Source organism: Tripterygium wilfordii, chromosome 15, assembly GCF_013401445.1.
Source record: "Tripterygium wilfordii isolate XIE 37 chromosome 15, ASM1340144v1, whole genome shotgun sequence".
NCBI lineage: Eukaryota > Viridiplantae > Streptophyta > Magnoliopsida > Celastrales > Celastraceae > Tripterygium > Tripterygium wilfordii.
In genome coordinates, this window is record NC_052246.1 from 4,414,418 (window position 1) to 4,433,002 (window position 18,585).

At 36.6% G+C, this 18,585-nt stretch overlaps 3 protein-coding genes across 4 annotated transcripts; 1 reads left to right on the forward strand and 2 right to left on the reverse strand.

Moving 5' to 3' along the window:
* Nucleotides 1-30: 30 nt before the first annotated feature.
* LOC120016238 (probable inactive leucine-rich repeat receptor-like protein kinase At3g03770) lies at nucleotides 31-4,097 on the reverse strand. Of its 2 annotated transcripts, XM_038868917.1 has the most exons (9): nucleotides 3,663-4,097; nucleotides 3,528-3,584; nucleotides 1,979-3,429; nucleotides 1,747-1,880; nucleotides 1,373-1,613; nucleotides 1,026-1,231; nucleotides 894-949; nucleotides 675-786; nucleotides 31-498 (listed from the first exon to the last, which is right to left on the reverse strand). In XM_038868917.1, exons 3-9 carry the CDS (start codon nucleotides 3,321-3,323, stop codon nucleotides 235-237), a joined length of 2,358 nt encoding a protein of 785 aa, XP_038724845.1. In that variant the 5' UTR covers nucleotides 3,324-3,429; nucleotides 3,528-3,584; nucleotides 3,663-4,097; the 3' UTR covers nucleotides 31-234. The 2 variants fall into 2 exon arrangements, with proteins under 2 accessions (XP_038724845.1, XP_038724844.1); XM_038868916.1 differs by having other exon boundaries at nucleotides 3,528-4,097.
* Nucleotides 4,098-13,627: 9,530 nt separating this feature from the next.
* On the forward strand, nucleotides 13,628-14,438 carry LOC120016286 (non-specific lipid-transfer protein C, cotyledon-specific isoform-like). Its single transcript, XM_038868983.1, has 2 exons — nucleotides 13,628-14,129; nucleotides 14,230-14,438. The coding sequence occupies exons 1-2, from the start codon at nucleotides 13,786-13,788 to the stop codon at nucleotides 14,237-14,239; spliced, it is 354 nt and encodes a 117-aa protein (XP_038724911.1). The 5' UTR covers nucleotides 13,628-13,785; the 3' UTR covers nucleotides 14,240-14,438.
* A 211-nt stretch (nucleotides 14,439-14,649) lies between these two features.
* On the reverse strand, nucleotides 14,650-18,275 carry LOC120016285 (plant cysteine oxidase 2-like). The gene is made up of 5 exons (XM_038868982.1): nucleotides 17,781-18,275; nucleotides 16,939-17,060; nucleotides 15,690-15,840; nucleotides 15,393-15,596; nucleotides 14,650-14,936 (listed from the first exon to the last, which is right to left on the reverse strand). The coding sequence occupies exons 1-5, from the start codon at nucleotides 18,055-18,057 to the stop codon at nucleotides 14,815-14,817; spliced, it is 876 nt and encodes a 291-aa protein (XP_038724910.1). The 5' UTR covers nucleotides 18,058-18,275; the 3' UTR covers nucleotides 14,650-14,814.
* Nucleotides 18,276-18,585: the final 310 nt, after the last annotated feature.

The following is an 18,585-nucleotide window of genomic DNA, read 5'->3' on the forward strand; positions in this document are numbered from 1 at the left end:
TTTATGTGGCAGAACAGAAATACCAGAAAATTGAAGATAAGGTAATATACACTGCAAGGGCAAAACACATAAATTGCAGAGGGGTTACAGCGATTTGCTTGAAAACCCTAGAAGATGTTTTGTACTTGTTATAATCGACTGAAGCCGTAACTTAACATCATTAAACATGATTGTACAACGAGATTAAATTGCGAGAGAGAGAAATGACAGCGTGAAGACCCGAAAGCTTTGCTGCTAATGGAATGTGAGTTGTAGGTGTGGAGGTAGCGAAGGTGAGATGGGAGACCCTTCACCGCTCATAGAATCTCCAACTTGTGCAGCAAACTGCAAGTTCCACAACAAATCCTCAATGGAAGGTCTATCTGCTGGATTCTTAAGCAGACACCTCATACAAATCTCCATTGTTGTCTTTAAGGATTGATCTAAGCATCCTCTTTGAATTGTTGGATCAATTATGCTCCTTCGAGTCGCTTTGTCAGCTGTGATGCTTGCTTTTAACTGCATAGTTTATGACCGTTAATCATTACACAGCAGGAATCAAGTTTCTACGCGCAGTATAAGTTCATAATCTAATCTCACCAGTATTAGGCACCAGCTAGGAGCGAAATGCCTCTTCTTTACAACATAAAAAGGAATGGAAAATGGACATAATGCACAAGCGCAACGATTCTTACCAGGTCTTTTAGAACATCTACTTCATTCCTCGAATTCATCGGTTTACCAACTATGATTTCTAACAGTATCACTCCAAAATCATAAACATCAATCTTATCTTCATACTTTGCCCTGCCCCACAAGCAATATCCGAAAACCAAATTTACAATGAGCATTTTATATAAACTAAGAGCAACTATTCAAGTGATAACTTACTTTAATGGCGTTAAAGTTCTTACCTAGCACTGTTGTTAGCATCTTTTGATGTAGCGGAGGCAGAAGCTCCTTGATCAACCTGAAACAATGGGAGAATTAACCACCCAAAATAAGTTTCTTCAAGAAATGGACTAAACGGTGTTGCCTTTCCATACCTTCCAGGCACTTTGCGCTAACAATGGTAGATTGTAACTACTTATCTTCGCGACAAGATTATGATCCAATAGAATATCTGTTATTTTCAGATTATTTGAGTATATACCAGGCACAATTCCTGTATGCAAAAACTGTATGCCCTTTGCTACCCCTATTGCAGCTGCTATACGTTGTGCCCAAGTAAGCGGTTGTCGGACACGCTCCCCTGCCAAATCATGCACAGGACACAAAAGTGAAACACAATATAAATATGGTATCTTATGTACCATTGACAGATTCAGCCAAAAATTAACTCATTTTAGGAGGAGGACAACCTAGTTGAGAAATTGTCTTTTGCTTTGCTTACCAGAGAGCCAGGTCCTTAATGTGCCATTCGGTACATATTCAAACACAAGAAAAATTCTGCTGACACTTGAATCCTCATAATAGCACTCAAAGCAATGTCCAATTGCGCTGACCAAATGCCGATGTCTGAGCTTGGAAATTAGCTCTATGTGGTGCATAAAGTTTTGAGTGCTGTGGCTCCTTTTCAGTTTTAAGCATCTGATGGCGACAAAGGAACCATCTTTAAGATGGCCTCTGTACATCTGACAGCATATAAGAAGCAAAACTGTGAACACTGAATGACATTTAGAGATTCATGCTTGGAACACTAACTAGGTATTATCCACTATTTAATATGAAATTGGTAGTTTTGGATATATTAGCACTGGCACATACTTGTCCCTGAGAACCGTCACCCATGAAGGCAGATGTGTCAAAGTTTTCTGTAGCCTCCTCCAGCTCTTCTAATGAAAAGGTTCGATAACCTGGAACACCAAGTGCTCCCAGCTTCACTGATTGAGATATATACCCTTCAAATAGGGCAGAAGACCATGTATTTATTTGTTATGAATAGTCAACAAAAAAAAAGGAGATAGAAAACTGAAGAGGAGGGGTTTCAGGAACTTACTTGCATCCGAAACCATCTTTGGAATGTAACTAGTGGATGCACTCTCTGCAATCAGTCTTGTCACAGGTTTCTTGATTATCTTCCTAGCACTTGCTCTTCTAATAACCAAGAAAATCATACCAACAAGTGCAATTCCTCCGAAAATCCCTCCGATTATACCACAGGCTAGAACTGCTTTAGAAGCTCCCTTCTGTTTGTTTCTCGGCGGTAAGATTCCAGCAGCTAAAGCTTCATTATGGCATAAGGAAAGCGGGTTCTGATTTTGATCACCAGTTGCTAGACAATTTCTAGAATACTTGACCACCCTCTTTTCAGAACGCGACAGAAGACAACTTGGTAGGTTTCCAGTCAAAAGATTCAAAGAGAAATCAACAGATTCAAGAGCAGCATTGCAAGATAAATTTTTAAAAAGCATTCCAGTGAATTTGTTTTCGGAAATGTTCAAGTATGTGATAGATGGAAGGGACAGCAATGATGTTTGAAATGGCCCGACAAAGTTATTGTTCGAAAGATCCAGCCTTTGAAGCTGATAAAAGGAGCTCATTTCGGCTGGAATGCCTGACCTGAACTTGTTATTGCTCAGTACAAGAGTAACCAATTTGTTGTCAAGCTGAGGAAATTTTGGTCCAAAATTATTGTCTTCCAAGTCAAGTACTTGAAGGTTCGTCAAACTGCTAAAATCCGGTACTTCCCCATATAAGTAGTTATGTGAAAGTGCAAGAACTCTAAGATTCTCCAAATTACTAAACGAGTCCGGCAACGAACCATTGAACATGTTTTGCCTCAAACTCAGGACAGTCAAACCAGGAAGGGAACCAAGCCAATCTGGTAATCGGCCCGAAAACATGTTAGCATCTAGTATAAGGGTTTGGAGGCTACTTAAGGAGGAAAGCTCTTGAGGTATGCCACCATATAAGAGGTTAGAACTCATGTTGAGTATCTCAATCGAAGAGAAACGCGAGATTTTACCCGGCAATGGACCCCATAAACCTAGAGAGACCAATGAGAGGACTTTCAAGTGTGGAAGCTTAACCAGTGTTGTTACAAAAGAATCCATGGAAAAATTCTTAGGCAACATAGGTGCTCCCTTCTCACCAACAATATGCAGCTGTGTTATGCTCTCCTCATAACACACAACAGTGACGGATGAATTTGGTTCTGTCTTACAGAAATCTGTAATGCTATTCCAGCTACTTAGACCTGCTGGAAAATTCAAAATCCTCTGAATTCTTAATAGGGTCTGACCTTGTGAGGATGGTAATTGCTCTGATTGACTGATCAAAATTGAAATGAACATAAGAACTGAAAATGCTGAAAAGGGGATTGATTTTTCCATTTGAAGCATGAACAGGACCAGTAGCAGATAATTAATGGGTCTACAACAAATTTCAGAGAAGGTCCACCATTGGAGCTCAGCAGGACCACATTAGAAGCTAATTATTCCATGAAAACTGTAAAGATTCAGGAAAACCAAAACCCAACTGAGAAATTCACAAACGAATTTGGAGTCCCAACAAATCAGAAACAAATTGAGGGTGAAGAAACTTACCTCAATGAAGCATATACTGGATGATCTATAGAAAAGCTGCTAACTTGTTCTTTCCATCTGTGAATCAAAGAACTAATAAATCAATTGATACCCATCAGACTATATGATTATGACTTTCAATTGAAGATAACCAACCGTCTCTACGACTACAAGCACAACACTACAAACGAATACTCGACAAACCCAGAAAAAAGTTTCAATATTCCTTCAAACCCATTTAGGAGTACAAACATTTGCTTGCATCTCACACTTCACCAATTTCAAAACCCACTTCAGTCCTTAGAAAAAGAAATAAAGATGTTATTTTTTCAAGTTTTTAGCCCTCGAAAAGAAACCCAAAATTCTTCCAACCATACATGTAGCTGTGAAATCCTACTGACACATATAAGAAACCTCCAGGAGTCAAGTTTTCTCTACAAGATGCCAAGAAAATTTAGTGACACGCAGGTTCCACTTATAATGAGCCAAGAAAAAACACGACACTACATATTTTATCTCAATATTTTTTTATTTATCTGAAAAACAAATTAGTAAGAAGAGTCGGTGGTGTCTTCATTTTATGCGTAATATACAATACATGGCCTAAATCTAAAGAAGAAATGGAAAAAGAAAAAGGGCAGATTCTTCATGAGGAGAGGCCTTTATTCCTTGGACTGACGTACTATGCATGCAACTGATTTGGTTGTGTGAATTTAATTTGCTTATATATATATGTATGTATAATTTGTGTCATTGTGTGTATAGTTATATATTTAAAAAGAAAAGAAAAGAAAAGGTGGGTATGGCACAGACTGTAATGTAAGCTTTCACTATCTGGTTCTGGTGAGCTTTGGCTTTCTATGGTCCTTTCAACTTTGTAGCGTGGGGTCCTACTTGTGGCTTTATGTGCCATAGTTGTTTGCTTTTGGGGACCATTCAATATGCAACTAATGAAATCTAGATTTGGTTCAATTATTATAGGAAAATGATATCTGTACATAGGTTTTTTGTACATAATTGTACATAGCCTATGTGGCATGACAAATCATTATGCCACATAGGAGCATTTTAAATAAAATATATATTTCTCTTTCCTGGTTCTTTTGTAATTTCTTTCTCTCTCTTATATGCATTCACTTTCTTGTTTCCTTTTGTTATTTCTTTTCTTCTTTCTCTCTCCACCATTTTCTCTCTTATTTTGCAGCTCCAAGCCGCAGGTTTCCATGGCCAATGGCCAAACTCCTCCATCCGACCACCATACCAACTGCCGCCACTCCCAAAAGAAGCATCATGTCCCCAGTAACAAAGCCCATCCATCATTAGCAATGGACAACTGTGGGAATCGCTCGATAATCCCCCACAATGTCATGACCACCGCCGCCTAAATGAGCTAGATCCGGCCAACTCCAATGACTTTTTGGCCAACCGTTGGTGCCTTTTGATTGACTGAACCAAGGGCAACATTTTGCAACCATTTTCGACCATAACAACCGCTGAAAGTGCCCGAGCCAGTTCTAGACCCAAACGGGTATTTTTGACTCAGCTTGGTTCTCGCTAAATTTTTATTTTTCGACAATCATGAGAGTAGATTCTAAGAGAAAGAGACCAACTACTCTCATCTTTGTGTTTCTACAACCTTAGAGGATACGAGATTGGAATGTATTGTTTGAGCTCGACTTTGTAAAGCTCATATTTTTGGGTCCTTGGTTCCTGCAACAACAATAGCCAAATTTATTAAACAATGTAATAAGATACTCGAACAATATAATAAGAGGTTGAAACAACGTAATAAGATGTTCGAACAATGTAATAACATTTTAAACAACGTACTGTTTGAGCTCTGCTTTGTAAAGTTCATACTTCAGCGTATTTGGTTCTTGCGAAAACAACGGCCGAATTTATTAAACAATGTAATAAGAGGTTGAAATAATGTAATAAGAGGTTGAAACAATGTAATTAAAGGATAGAACAATGTAATAAATTTTAAACAACGTACTGTCTGAGCTCGGTTTTGTAAAACTCATACTTTTGGCCTTGGTTCATGCAAAAACAATGGTCGAATTTAATAAACAACTTAATAAGAAGCTGAAAAAATGTAATAAGAGGCTGAAACCATGCGATAAATTTTAAACAATGTAATAAGAAGCTGAAATAATGTAATAAAAGCGATAAAACAATGTGACTAGAGACAGACGCAATGTAGTAAAATGTTTAAACAATGCAATAAGAGTTTTAAACAATGTAATAGTGTGTTATGGGTGAAATGAGGAAGTTTTATTAATTTTAATTTTGTTTAAAGAGGGAGAGCGGATTCCGACTTGTCTCACTAACATGAGCTCGATTCCGATGAGTTAAGCTTCCCACGGACAATTTGGACGTTCCTATAAAAACAATGTGATATAAGTATGATTCAATGAGAAAATAATGTAATAAAAAAATCAAACAATGTAATAAAATGTTTGAAAAATGTAGTAAGAAACTGAAATAATGTAATAAATGTTCGTGATTTAATTGTTCCAGATCTTATTACATTGTTCACGAGAAAAGTGTAATTAAGAACGATCAAGCGAAACATATCGACAATAGATCTTGTTGAAAAGAGTTTTACATGCTGATTATGAATATGTAATTTTTATGGAAATCGAACATGTATTTTGAGAGATACAACGTTTTGAAATTCGGTTAAATAAAGAAAAAGTAAAGTAAGTGAGAGAAAAATACATATCCATTTTTAGTTTTAATTTTTTTTGAAATTTGAATTTGCTTTGTCATCAACACATGTGGCATGCCACATGTGCTATGTACCATTATGTACATAGATTCTATGTACAGCTAGCGGGACCGATTATTATAAGGGATATTAATATTAATATCCTGGTAGATGACTCACCTTTTTCTTTTTTTTCCTCAAAAAATAACAGAAATAACATGTATCCCATCAATTTAGGAGTCCAACAAGTTTATTCCATTGATTTAATAAATGAAATAATTTTATTCCAATCTTTTATCCCAAAATTCATTGTTTTAATATAAATTTCATTGTTTTTTAAAGCACAATCCAAAATTCATTGTTTTAGTTCTGAATCCATTGTTTTTGAAATTCCATTGAAAAAAACAATGGAATTAAGATCCACCCGATAAAATTCATTGACAATGGATCTTGTTAGAAAGAGTTTTATGCACTGATTCTGAATATATAATTTTTTTTTTAAAAATCTAACATATATTTTGATAGTTAAAACGTTTTGAAATTTCGTTTAAAAGACTTGGGCACTATATGGGTTACCTAGCACTAATGAGGGAGTAAATAAGGTAGCTCTATGAATAGTTCTTGATGTGAAATCTCCTCCTTAATTAAAGTTAAATAAATTATTGTAAGATTTATTACTAGGTCGATAACCTTGAGACAAAGTTTAGGGCATCACCAACCAAGTTTTGAAAATGACTAATCTATTGATTGCAAAATAATTACAACATAATCTGTCGGTGGAAAGCCAAAAAGAAGGGGATGGGGCACCAATTGTTTGCTAAATCATAGTACTAAATTAAAATATGTTTTTGAATATTTTGTTATTGATAGTATATTTTGAAAAAAAAATCTTAAATTCTAAATCATAAACACTAAATCCAAAAACCTCTTAACTCTAAATGCTAAGCACTAATTCCTAATTTCTAAACTCTAACATGTGATTTCCAAACAAACGAAACCATGGTTTAACATGGTTTTGGGATAATTATAACTATAATTGTAACTAAAAATTGAAGCCCTTCCCAGCGCAGAAAGAATAAATAACCAATCTATAACAATATTTATTAAGCTTAAATATTCAAAAACAAACCTAATAAGTTACCTGAATGGCATATGTATGTACTCTCACATATGTATATTAAAGACGCAATGTGTGTTTTATAAATAAGGTTTTGATTGAAAGATTTCACAGATATAGCTGATAAAAGGGTCCTATAAGAGTTATTTGAAAGCTCATTCAGTATGATGAAGACTCCAAATTCATCCTTTTTCAATGTGGGATTCTCATCATAGTATCGAGACTTGAGAGTTTCTCATTTGTTAAACCACCAAAATTAGGGTTCAAGTTTATGATCTATTTACTAGGTTTCTTTTTCTTTTTCTTTTTCAGAATTAGCAAGGTATTTTCTATGACATGAAGGGGTGTTTTTGGGATGGGATGGCATGGACTGTCGTCCAATGCCCCATATTTTTTTTAAAAAATAGTTATTGAATGTCATTAGTCAACTTTGATGGCTGCCAACTTTCAACCTTGATGGCTGCCAACTTTGAATGTGTTCATTAGTCATTAATTAACTTTCAACCTTGATGGCTGCCAACTTTGAATGTGTTCATTAGTCATTAATTGTGTTCACATATCATTAGTCAGTAACATAGCTAGAAGTGCGAAGATGCATATGATCTTGTTACTATATATACTAGGGTTGTAATTCCATAAATGTTAAGAATACAAAAAACACTTATTCTTCCATATCTTCCTTTTCTTCATGGTATCAGAGGAGGTTTTTTTTTTTTATTCTTCGTTCTGTTTTCTAAATGGCCGAAATCACTCCAATCATGTCCGACTCAGGCAGTCCCTCGGCCTCTCTACCTTCAAATACTTTTGATGTTCATACAAACCAACGATTATGTTCGGTTTTGTTGAATGAGTTCAATTATCTTCCTTGGACAAGATCTGTGCAGTTAGCTCTTGGTGGAAGATCAAAGCTTGAGTTTATTGACAAAAGTATTGTTGTTCCTGATGTCAATTCTTCTCAGTATAAATCTTGGATTGCCCAAGATAAGATGGTGCAGACATGGCTACTTAATTCTATGGAATTACATGTTGCTGAAATTTTCAGTTATTATGAATCTTCTGCAGATTTATGGGATGCTGTTAAAGAGATGTATGGAAATCAAAATAACGCGGCACGAGTTTTTCAACTCAAAAGAGACATTGCATGTCTTCAACAGGAAGGTAAACCATTTATTCAATTTCTTGGTAGCATGAAAAGTATGTGGAATGAGTTGTCTGTTTATCGTCCACATACTACTGATTCTGCTGTCTTGCTAAAACGGGCTGAAGAGGATAAAATATTTCAGCTTTTGGCTAATCTTGCTCCTGATTACGAAGATCTCCGTAGTCATATACTTATGAATTCTGAGCTTCCTTCTCTAGGGAGTGTTTGTGCTACTATTCAACGGGAAGAAGTTCGAAGAAAGGTCATGAATTGTAACCTCAAAACTGAGGTATCTAAAGCCCGAGCATATATGTTCAATCATAAACGATCTGAAGAAAGAAGTTACAAGGGAAAGAGACCTGAGTTGAAGTGCAATCATTGTCATAATCTTGGTCATACAGTGGACCGATGTTGGGTACTTCATCCTGAATTGAAGCCTAAGTTTCCGAGAGAGAATATGCCTCAGAAACGGACTCAACCTTCGGGATATAAGGCTAATCATGTTACAACCATGGCTGGAGATGGATTGTCAAGGTTCTCCTCAAGTCCAATAACTCTTATTAATGAGTTTGCTTCTTATCTTCAAGCAAAGCAAGGTGAATCTGATAACAATGGGAAGTCAGCTGCCTTACTTGGTCAATTTGCTGGATTTCTATCTGAAGATAAAAATGGTGCAACTGATGAAACATCAGGTATTTTGAAAGCTTTCTCAACTGCGCTGAATTTAAGTAATGTGCATGATTTTTGGGTCATAGATTCAGGTGCCACTGATCACATCACAAATAATCCTACAAATCTGTTTGAGTTTAAGTCCTTATCTCCACCTTCCCAAATATGTGTTGCTAATGGTAATACTGTTGTTGGACAGGGAAAGGTAAACTTACTTTCTAAGCACATTGCATCACCAGCTTTGTGTGTTCCTTCTTTTCCTTTTCAACTTCTTTCGGTTGGCAAACTCGTAACTCAACTAAATTGTTGTGCTATTTTCTCTCCTCACAATGTTGTATTCCAGGATTTGGTCACCAAGAAGACGATTGGTGAGGGATTTTTCTTTCAAGGCTTATATTATCTTCCCAAAGATTTTCACAAGGGATTTCATGTAAATGCCTGTTTAGCTTCCAAGCACAAATTATGGCATCAACGTCTAGCACATCCCTCTGAGTCAATTTTGGCAAAGATTTTTCCAAATATTAATAAAAATTCAATTGATTGTGATATTTGTCACTTGTCAAAATCTACACGATTATCATTTCCTTCTTCTAATTCTTGTTCAAATAAATTATTTGAATTGGTACATTCGGATGTCTGGGGTCCTGTTCTTGAGTCCTTTGATGGTTACAAATATTTTGTCACCTTTGTTGATGACTTTTCTAGATTCACCTGGTTGTATCTCTTGAGATCAAAAAGTGAGGTTGCTAGTGTTTTTCAAGATTTTCATAGTCTGATCAACACTCAATTCTCTTCTAAAATTAAGATTCTTCGATCAGATAATGGCACAGAATATATGTCTCATATCATGACACAATACTTGAGCATGCATGGCATCATTCATCAAACTAGCTGTGTTGGTACTCCACAACAAAATGGTATTGCTGAAAGAAAAAATCGCGACTTGCTTGAGAAAACAAGATCTCTAATGTTTCAAATGAATGTTCCCAAACAATTTTGGTCCCAAGGTGTACTCACCGCTACTTATCTCATAAATCGCTTGCCTAGTAGAATTTTGAATTTCACTTCTCCATCTGAGTTGTTGACAGGAAAGCAGCCGAATTTATCTCATCTTAAAATCTTTGGGTGTACTTGTTATGTGCATATTCAAGCAATTCACCGTGACAAGTTAGATCCAAGGGCAGCCAAGTGTGTTTTCTTGGGATATTCATCTACAAAGAAGGGATACAAGTGTTATGATCCCATCTCTAAAAGGCTTATTGTAACAAGGGATGTTAGGTTCGACGAAAACACTCCATATTATTCTCAGTCTCGTGGCAGTTCAAGTCAGGGGGAGTCAACTTTACTTCCACTACCAACTCTGGATATGTCTCATGATTGGTTATCTATTGTTCCACGGGTGGATTTTGTTGATCCACATGCAACATCTGACAGTGAACAAATATCCACTCCAACACCAGTCGTAGTAACTCCCACTGAGTCGGTTCTAGAGACTAATGTGGAAACTGATATGCAAAATTCTGATCTGTCTATTCGACGTAATCCTACTCGTGACCGACGACCACCATCAAAGCTTCAGGACTATGTGTCATACTCGGTAAGACACCCAGTCACTAATGTTCTTGGCTATCATAAACTGTCCTCTTCTCATGCAGCCTATCTTAGCAACATTCTTGACAAAACTGAACCTCAAAGCTTTTCTGAAGCTAATCAAAAAGAGGTTTGGCAAAAGGCTATGCAAGAGGAGCTTCAGGCTCTAGCTGATAATCATACTTGGAGTGTTGTTCAACTTCCAAAGGATAAGAAAGTTGTCGGCAGTCGTTGGGTATACAAAACCAAATTCAAATCCGATGGTTCTATTGAAAGGCATAAGGCAAGATTGGTTGCACAAGGCTTTACCCAAACTTATGGAGTCGACTACACGGAGACTTTTGCGCCGGTGGCAAAAATGACAACTGTTCGTACTTTGCTATCGATTGCTATAAATCATGGCTGGTCTTTATCTCAAATGGACGTGAAAAACGCATTCTTACATGGCAATCTCCTCGAGGAAGTTTATATGAAACTACCGCCGGGTCACCCTCAAAGCAGTAATCCACAATTGGTTTGTAAGCTTCATAAATCCATCTATGGATTGAAACAGTCACCCCGTGCCTGGTATGCCAAGTTGAGTATGGTACTTGAGGAACTTGAGTTCAAAAGGAGTAACGCTGATCACTCTTTGTTTGTTCTCATCAAGAATGGGGTACGATTAGTAGTTTTAATTTATGTCGATGACCTTATTATTACTGGTGATAATATTGCAGCCATCTCCAATATTAAAAAAGTTCTTCATCAAAAGTTTGCCATTAAAGATCTTGGGGTCCTTAAATATTTTTTGGGAATCGAAATGGCTACATCTCACAAAGGTCTTGTTTTGAATCAAAGAAAGTATGTGTTAGATTTGTTGTGTGAAGTTGACATGCTCGATTGCAAGCCTGCAAATACACCGTTGGACAGTAAACTAAACTTGGCTGTAGATAGTGAATCTCTTCGGTCACCTCAAATTTATCAAAGGTTGGTAGGTAAGCTTATTTACCTCACCATTACTCGACCCGATATTAGTCATGCAGTCAGTATTGTGAGTCAATTTATGCACTCTCCAACCATTGTTCATATGGGAATTGTTAAACGAATTCTTAGATATTTGAAGGGGTCTATTGGTCGTGGTCTACTTATGAAGAACAATGGTCATACACAAATAATCGGCTACACCGACGCTGATTGGGCCGGCAACTCTCTTGATCGTAAATCCACTACTGGCTATTGTATATTTGTTGGTGGCAATCTTGTTTCGTGGAAAAGTAAAAAACAGCTCGTGGTTGCTCGTTCTAGCGCTGAAGCCGAATATCGTGCAATGGCTTCCACTGCTTCTGAACTTATCTGGCTAAAGGCATTGTTGGTCGATCTTGGTTTTCTTCATCCTCAACCAATGACTCTCTGCTGCGATAATCAAGCCGCCATGCATATTGCCTCCAATCCAGTATTTCATGAGAGAACCAAACATATTGAAGTTGATTGTCATTACATCCGCGAAAAAGTTCAGTCTCAGTTAATTTCTACCAAATATACTCGAAGTCAAGACCAACTTGCGGACATGTTCACTAAGGCTCTTTCTTCAGCTCAATTTCATTGGTTACTTTCCAAGCTTGGATCAATCAATATCCTTGCTCCAGCTTGAGGGGGAGTATTGAATGTCATTAGTCAACTTTGATGGCTGCCAACTTTCAACCTTGATGGCTGCCAACTTTGAATGTGTTCATTAGTCATTAATTAACTTTCAACCTTGATGGCTGCCAACTTTGAATGTGTTCATTAGTCATTAATTGTGTTCACATATCATTAGTCAGTAACATAGCTAGAAGTGCGAAGATGCATATGATCTTGTTACTATATATACTAGGGTTGTAATTCCATAAATGTTAAGAATACAAAAAACACTTATTCTTCCATATCTTCCTTTTCTTCAATAGTAGTGTTATAATAGTCTCGAACTCATTTAATTAACGTATGATATATATTTTTTAAGCGGACTCTTTTTATAGAGTTTGCCCAGGTATTTGAAAAACTTATGTACGTCACTGATGATATGGAAACTGCAACAACTATCATTCGAGTGTGTATTGGATAAACTTATGCGCTTGCAAATTACACCTATTAGGCAAGTGCATGATAATTTTATGTATGAGTTTGATAGGAATCGAACCTACGAACTTTTAAGATGAAAGAGGTTCTCCTAATCATTAGAGATAGTGATTCAAGTAAAACAGAGTGTGTCATTAATGATTCGTGAGTTGATCAATATCGGGCTATTCTTACATTTAGGAGTTTAAGCCGAGCTTTCCAAAAAATTTGGGCCAACGTGACAGATTGGGCCGGACTGAGCCCAATGATCCTAAGTAACTAAGCCCGGCTTGTGAGGCGAATAATATATATGATAATTTCATAATTCTCCCCAAAGAATTTTGAAAATTAAAATATTTTGTAGTAATAGGTTTCGAAAAGCATAAATACAAAAATGTTTTTTTAAAATAAGTACATTTAAATTGAAAAAAATGAAAATCCATCAGATGTGCTTTAGCATGATCCAACGGTACACATAGTCCCAAAATGGGTTGATCAACAGTTTTAAATTAGTTATATATCATTGAGACTTTTAATAAAAGAAAGAAAAACCCATGTGTCCTATATTTATTTAGCTCCAAGAAAATCGAAACTTGGCACAATTATATATATATATATATATATATTTTTTTTTTTTTTTTTTTTTTTGAGGAATATATATAGACCAAAATTTTGCTTCTTTTTGGGTTTTGGAACAGCTTCTTTATCCATGTTAATTTTTGATTTTTTTTCATATTCCATAACTTATTTAATATTTATCTAAACAAAATTTGGTTTTCCAACTTCCAAGACAATAATGAAGGCGGCAGGACCATATAATCTACACACATTGGAAAACGCAAAAAACCCTTAATCATCCACCAATGCCTCTCGCTATATAAACCCTTCAGTACCAACCCAAATTTCACACACCTCTAAAGTCTTCTTAACTACTACAAAAGGAGTACGTACCACTAGCTACATTTCTAGCAATTCCACAATGAAGAGCATTTTCTTCTCAATGGTTTTACTCCTCTCTCTTTTGTTCTTGCTTGCTAATGTCAATGAGGCTGCCGTGCCATGCAATGCAGTGGAGGCCAAGGCTGCTGCCTGTGTTGGGTTTGCGATGGGGAGGGACTCGAATCTGGCCCCTGCTTGTTGCAGCGGGCTCCAACAGCTCGCTGCGACTGTCAAAACTCTGGAGGATAAGAAGGCGATTTGTCGATGCTTGAAGGGCGCTGTTAAGGCTTTTCCGAGCGTGAAAGACTCCTTGTTGAACAAAATTCCTACTGCCTGCCATATCAATGTTGGCTTTCCAGTCTCACTGAGCATCAACTGTGAAACGTAAGTCGACATTTCTTCATGAACTAGTTCATTGTGAGCCATTCTTTCAGAAATAAGTAACGTAACTCAACTTTGGTTTTATTTTTGACAATGCATGCAGGATTCACTAAGCACAGTGGAGCTGGCTAGCCATTAGCCAAGTAGTTTTTTTTTAATGTTAGAAGAGGTGAATAAGACATTGAGGCAGTGTATGTGGTACTTGTTGGAACCTGGTTTTTGCCTTTCTAATGCTAATAATCATGTAATCTCATGTTGGGTTTAGTGGATGATCAGCCATTGAGACTTTCTTTGATTTCTTTCTTCCAACATCTTGGGTTTCTTAATTATGTGATGCACATGAACAAAATAAGCAGAGGAGAACAATTTCTATATATGCTTTCCACATTTACCTTCAAAAGTATAAAAAAAAAAATGCCAGAAAAGACTAAATTAACAAATCCTAAATTTCAAATTAAACCTGACTACCTTTCTGGCTGTATTTCTGTGTAAAAGAACAGAACCTCCTGGTTTGGAAGAAATCTTTACCAGCAAACCATCAAGAAGTATCATGCTCAAAGAGAAACTATGGACATGGAAAAACACGACGAGTAGCCTAAAATTACAGGGTGTATAGAGGGAAAGGATGGACATTGAAAGGGCGGGAAAAGGGGCTTCAAATAAGATATCTAGAGCCACAGCCCACAGGTTATTCAGTAACCTTTGGACCAAAGTACTCAACGAAATACATAGCCGAGCTCTCTGGCGCCTTTATCTCTTCAAGACAACTATACATGTCTTCTTCCCCTTCTTCGACTGGCTTTGCTTCGTCTGCAATGTTGATGACATTGAAGGTGAATAAGGAAGATGCTAAACGAGGATATTATGCCAAACAACAGCATATATAACTCAAGACAAATGTTCATAATGCAACAATGGGAAAATGATCTCTCTCATTCAAGTTAGTTTGAATGAGCAAAATTGTTTTCATCTTATTTTAGGCATGAAGTGCAAGTTAAACTTACTAAACTGTAGATGACTTTTTTCGAACAAATTACAAACTATTGATTTTGAGTTTTGAAAGCTTAGGATTGCCAATCTTAGTTACTTATGGACAGTCTGTACGGATAATGGAGATCGCGTAAGTGTAAAGGGGTGAAAGAAGATCCCCATATCGAAATGAAAATGGAAACATGGGCTGCAGATATTGCTTATGAAAGTAACGAGGTCAATTCATAGCTGTTCAGGTGCAAACAATGAAGTAGCTTAAAATATGAGTTAACTTACTCGAAATTGAATCATATGGATATTCCTTGTAGAAGCTGCAGTCTCGACCATCTTCTTTTGAATAAGGAGGTCCAAGCACGTCAAGGACTACACATGGAGTAATGGCTGTGAAGGAATGGATATTGCCTCCAGTTGTCGGATATAAAACAGAAGTGTCGCAAGGAGCAGTGAAGACACTGTCAACTTTTAAACTTACAGGTCTCACTGCAAGATAATTATCACATAGGAGTCACTACCAAATTGCACCCAACAAGGAATTTGATATATTTATAAAGAGAGCGCAAGAGAGTGACTTACATTTAGAGGTTGGCACACTCTCATCCACAGAATCAACCCAATCGTATGATTTGATGTGCATTGATCCTACCAAAAGCTTGCTAAAAACAGTCATTCCGGGATGGTTGTGAAGAGGAATTGTAGCGGTTGCAGGAAGAAAGAAGAGAGATAGCTGCAAAAGGTACATGAGAAAACATTTATCATAAACTTAACAACATTAGCACACTTTGAAACCCCGCTTTTAGTTTTTTTTGTTCTTTCATAGGTAAGGCCCGTCATTAGGCAGGGGGAATGCAAGTTTCAAACTCAAGCATCAGTTTTGGTATTTACAAATGCTTTCTTTTCTTTCCCACAATCAAAAAGCACCAGAAATTGAAAATTTCATTCTCCTCGTGACAATGAACGATAAAATATATATTCTCGAAATTCAACTAAGACCCTGAATGGTATTGAATTGACAAAAAAACAATGTAGCATTACCCCAGCATACCATTTAAGCAGTGCTTTTAGGCGCTTAAAAACCATACAGAGAACATTGATTCTTGGAGTGACAATGATGAAAGATCAAGTACTTCTTGTCCAACATCTACAGGAATGCTAGCCGTTAAATGAATTACAGAGAAACATACAGCACCACATCCTAGCATACCATTTACGCAATGTTTTGGCTTTTACCGCAGCTTTCTTTTCTTTTACAGAGCTTAAAAAATCGCCGACGGAAAACAATAAACATTAATTATCCTTCTTGCAATGAAAGATCAAATCTCTAGCTCACTAAATCAATTTATACACTTGTGAGGTTTGGCAGTTCGCTCTAGCCTTCCTTTCAACTTCAATTAAAACATTCCAAATAGAGTTATAGCATGTATACACACAAATATAGTTTGTCGTCTATCAAAAACCTATGTATTACAAGAATTACCTAAACAACCACATCCACATACTGTAACCACGACTTCCATTTATGCAGTTTGGTGAAATGCCAAAAAAGTACAAATGAATCTGTGTTTTTACTTTAATGAAGTGCACTCAACTGTCCTACAGTTTTGGAGTAAATTGTTTTAGATAGGAGTTTTCAACAAACAAGGGTGTCCTAAGACAAAGTTCAACTTGTTTTTCGATAAATTAATGAAGACTTTTATGCAAAAAACAATGCAGAGAACACAATCTGAACAATGGCAGTAATACAATGAATAATCCACACCTTCCAAGCCCAATAGAGTATCCCAAAATAATTAACCAATTAGTAACGAACATGGGGTGGTCGTACCGAGAAGTTATCACATTTGTATATTGTTGTAGTCGTGACCCTTGGAGGTTCTTCCACAGCATTTTGAGTGTTGAAAAAACTAATTTGTCTGCTCAGACCAACATCTTCTAGTGTCATGTTATCTACAGCATAACAAATAATCACTAAAAAACAACATGATAAAGAAGTAAGCCACATTCAGTGCATAAGGCAGCTAAAGTGATATTAGGTATGAAATGATGGACCTACAACATAAATGTCGCCGATCTTTCGATCAATTAAAAGAGTTCAAATATAATATTAAGTGCGACCATAATCTGTTCTGCTACCAATAAGAGAAATGTAACAAAAAAGTGCTCAAAAAATCTTTAGATTGCATAATTCAATTAACAAACTTAGAAAGGACAATGTAGGTTGTTACTTGTCTTGGCCATCACCATCCATTTTTCCTTTTTGGGGAAAGAGTCGTAATCCGTTTAGCAAAAACCCACATCCTCTAGAAGTGCTTTTTTTTTTTTTTTTTTTTCCCTCTTCTTTCTCTTTTTAGTAAGGTGTAATCATTCAAAGAATTTCTACATTACATGAACATATGCACACCCAAACCATATCATAAACCAATCTAGATATGTTATCTAACCAATTGTGGAATATTTCTTTCATCATTTAAAACTAAAGATCCTAACCATGGCAAATATGTAAATCACTAAAAACATCAAACAACCAATGACAAGAATTCTTTACTCTCAACCAAAATCAGCTTTCAGAATCAAATTAGTAAGCAGGTTATAGACATATATTTCTCACAATCCAGAAAAGAACAGAGAAAACAAAGCAAGGAATTTTATCAAACGCGTGATGCGCACCAAGAATGCGGCACAATGTCGTAACATCATATTGAGCAGGAACCGTCCCAGGGCCTTTGAACACATCAAGGCATGAATGAAACAGCTCCTGAAGCCGTCCCTCGTGAACCACAGACAAGGGAACAGATTGCTTTTGCCTTATCTTGCTTGGTTCCTTCTTCTTGATACCAGTCCTGTGTACATGCCCAACTATTCGCTCCTTCTTTTTGAAAACCCTTCTCGCAATCCCAGTAATGCAAACACCCCCAGCTGTACTGTTCATTCTCTGCTGCACCATTTTTCCAATTTGAGAAAATTCAATCTAAGAAAACCCAGTAAGAGAATTGAATCTGGAATTGGTGAGAATAGTTGAAGAACTTAAAGTAGAAACTGGATAGAGATATTCAAGAGATTGAACAAGAATGATGTTATAAAAGGAGAGGCAAAAACCAGGGGCCATGCTTCGGAATTGTTTAGTGTGAAACAGAGGAGAAGAAAAAGTAGTTTCTCTGTGTCTTCAAAATTCTGGTGTTCCAAGTATTGGAAAAAAGAGTCCACGGATTTCATTTACAAGCGACATTTACAACTAAGTCCAACTCTCTCTCCACATTGCACATTGATTGTAGATACTCGTGTCTGTTTTAATCACGGCACGTTATATAATTTATGAACATATTTCTAAAACATAGAACTGTCTTATTATTGTCGTTTGTATGCCCCACTTAAATAGATACTGTCAACTCGTGGGTTCGCGCATATTTAAGTGGAGAAATCCAGTTCTTCCTTGAGAGACATAATCAAACTTGAAAAGGAAAGAGGGGGGGAA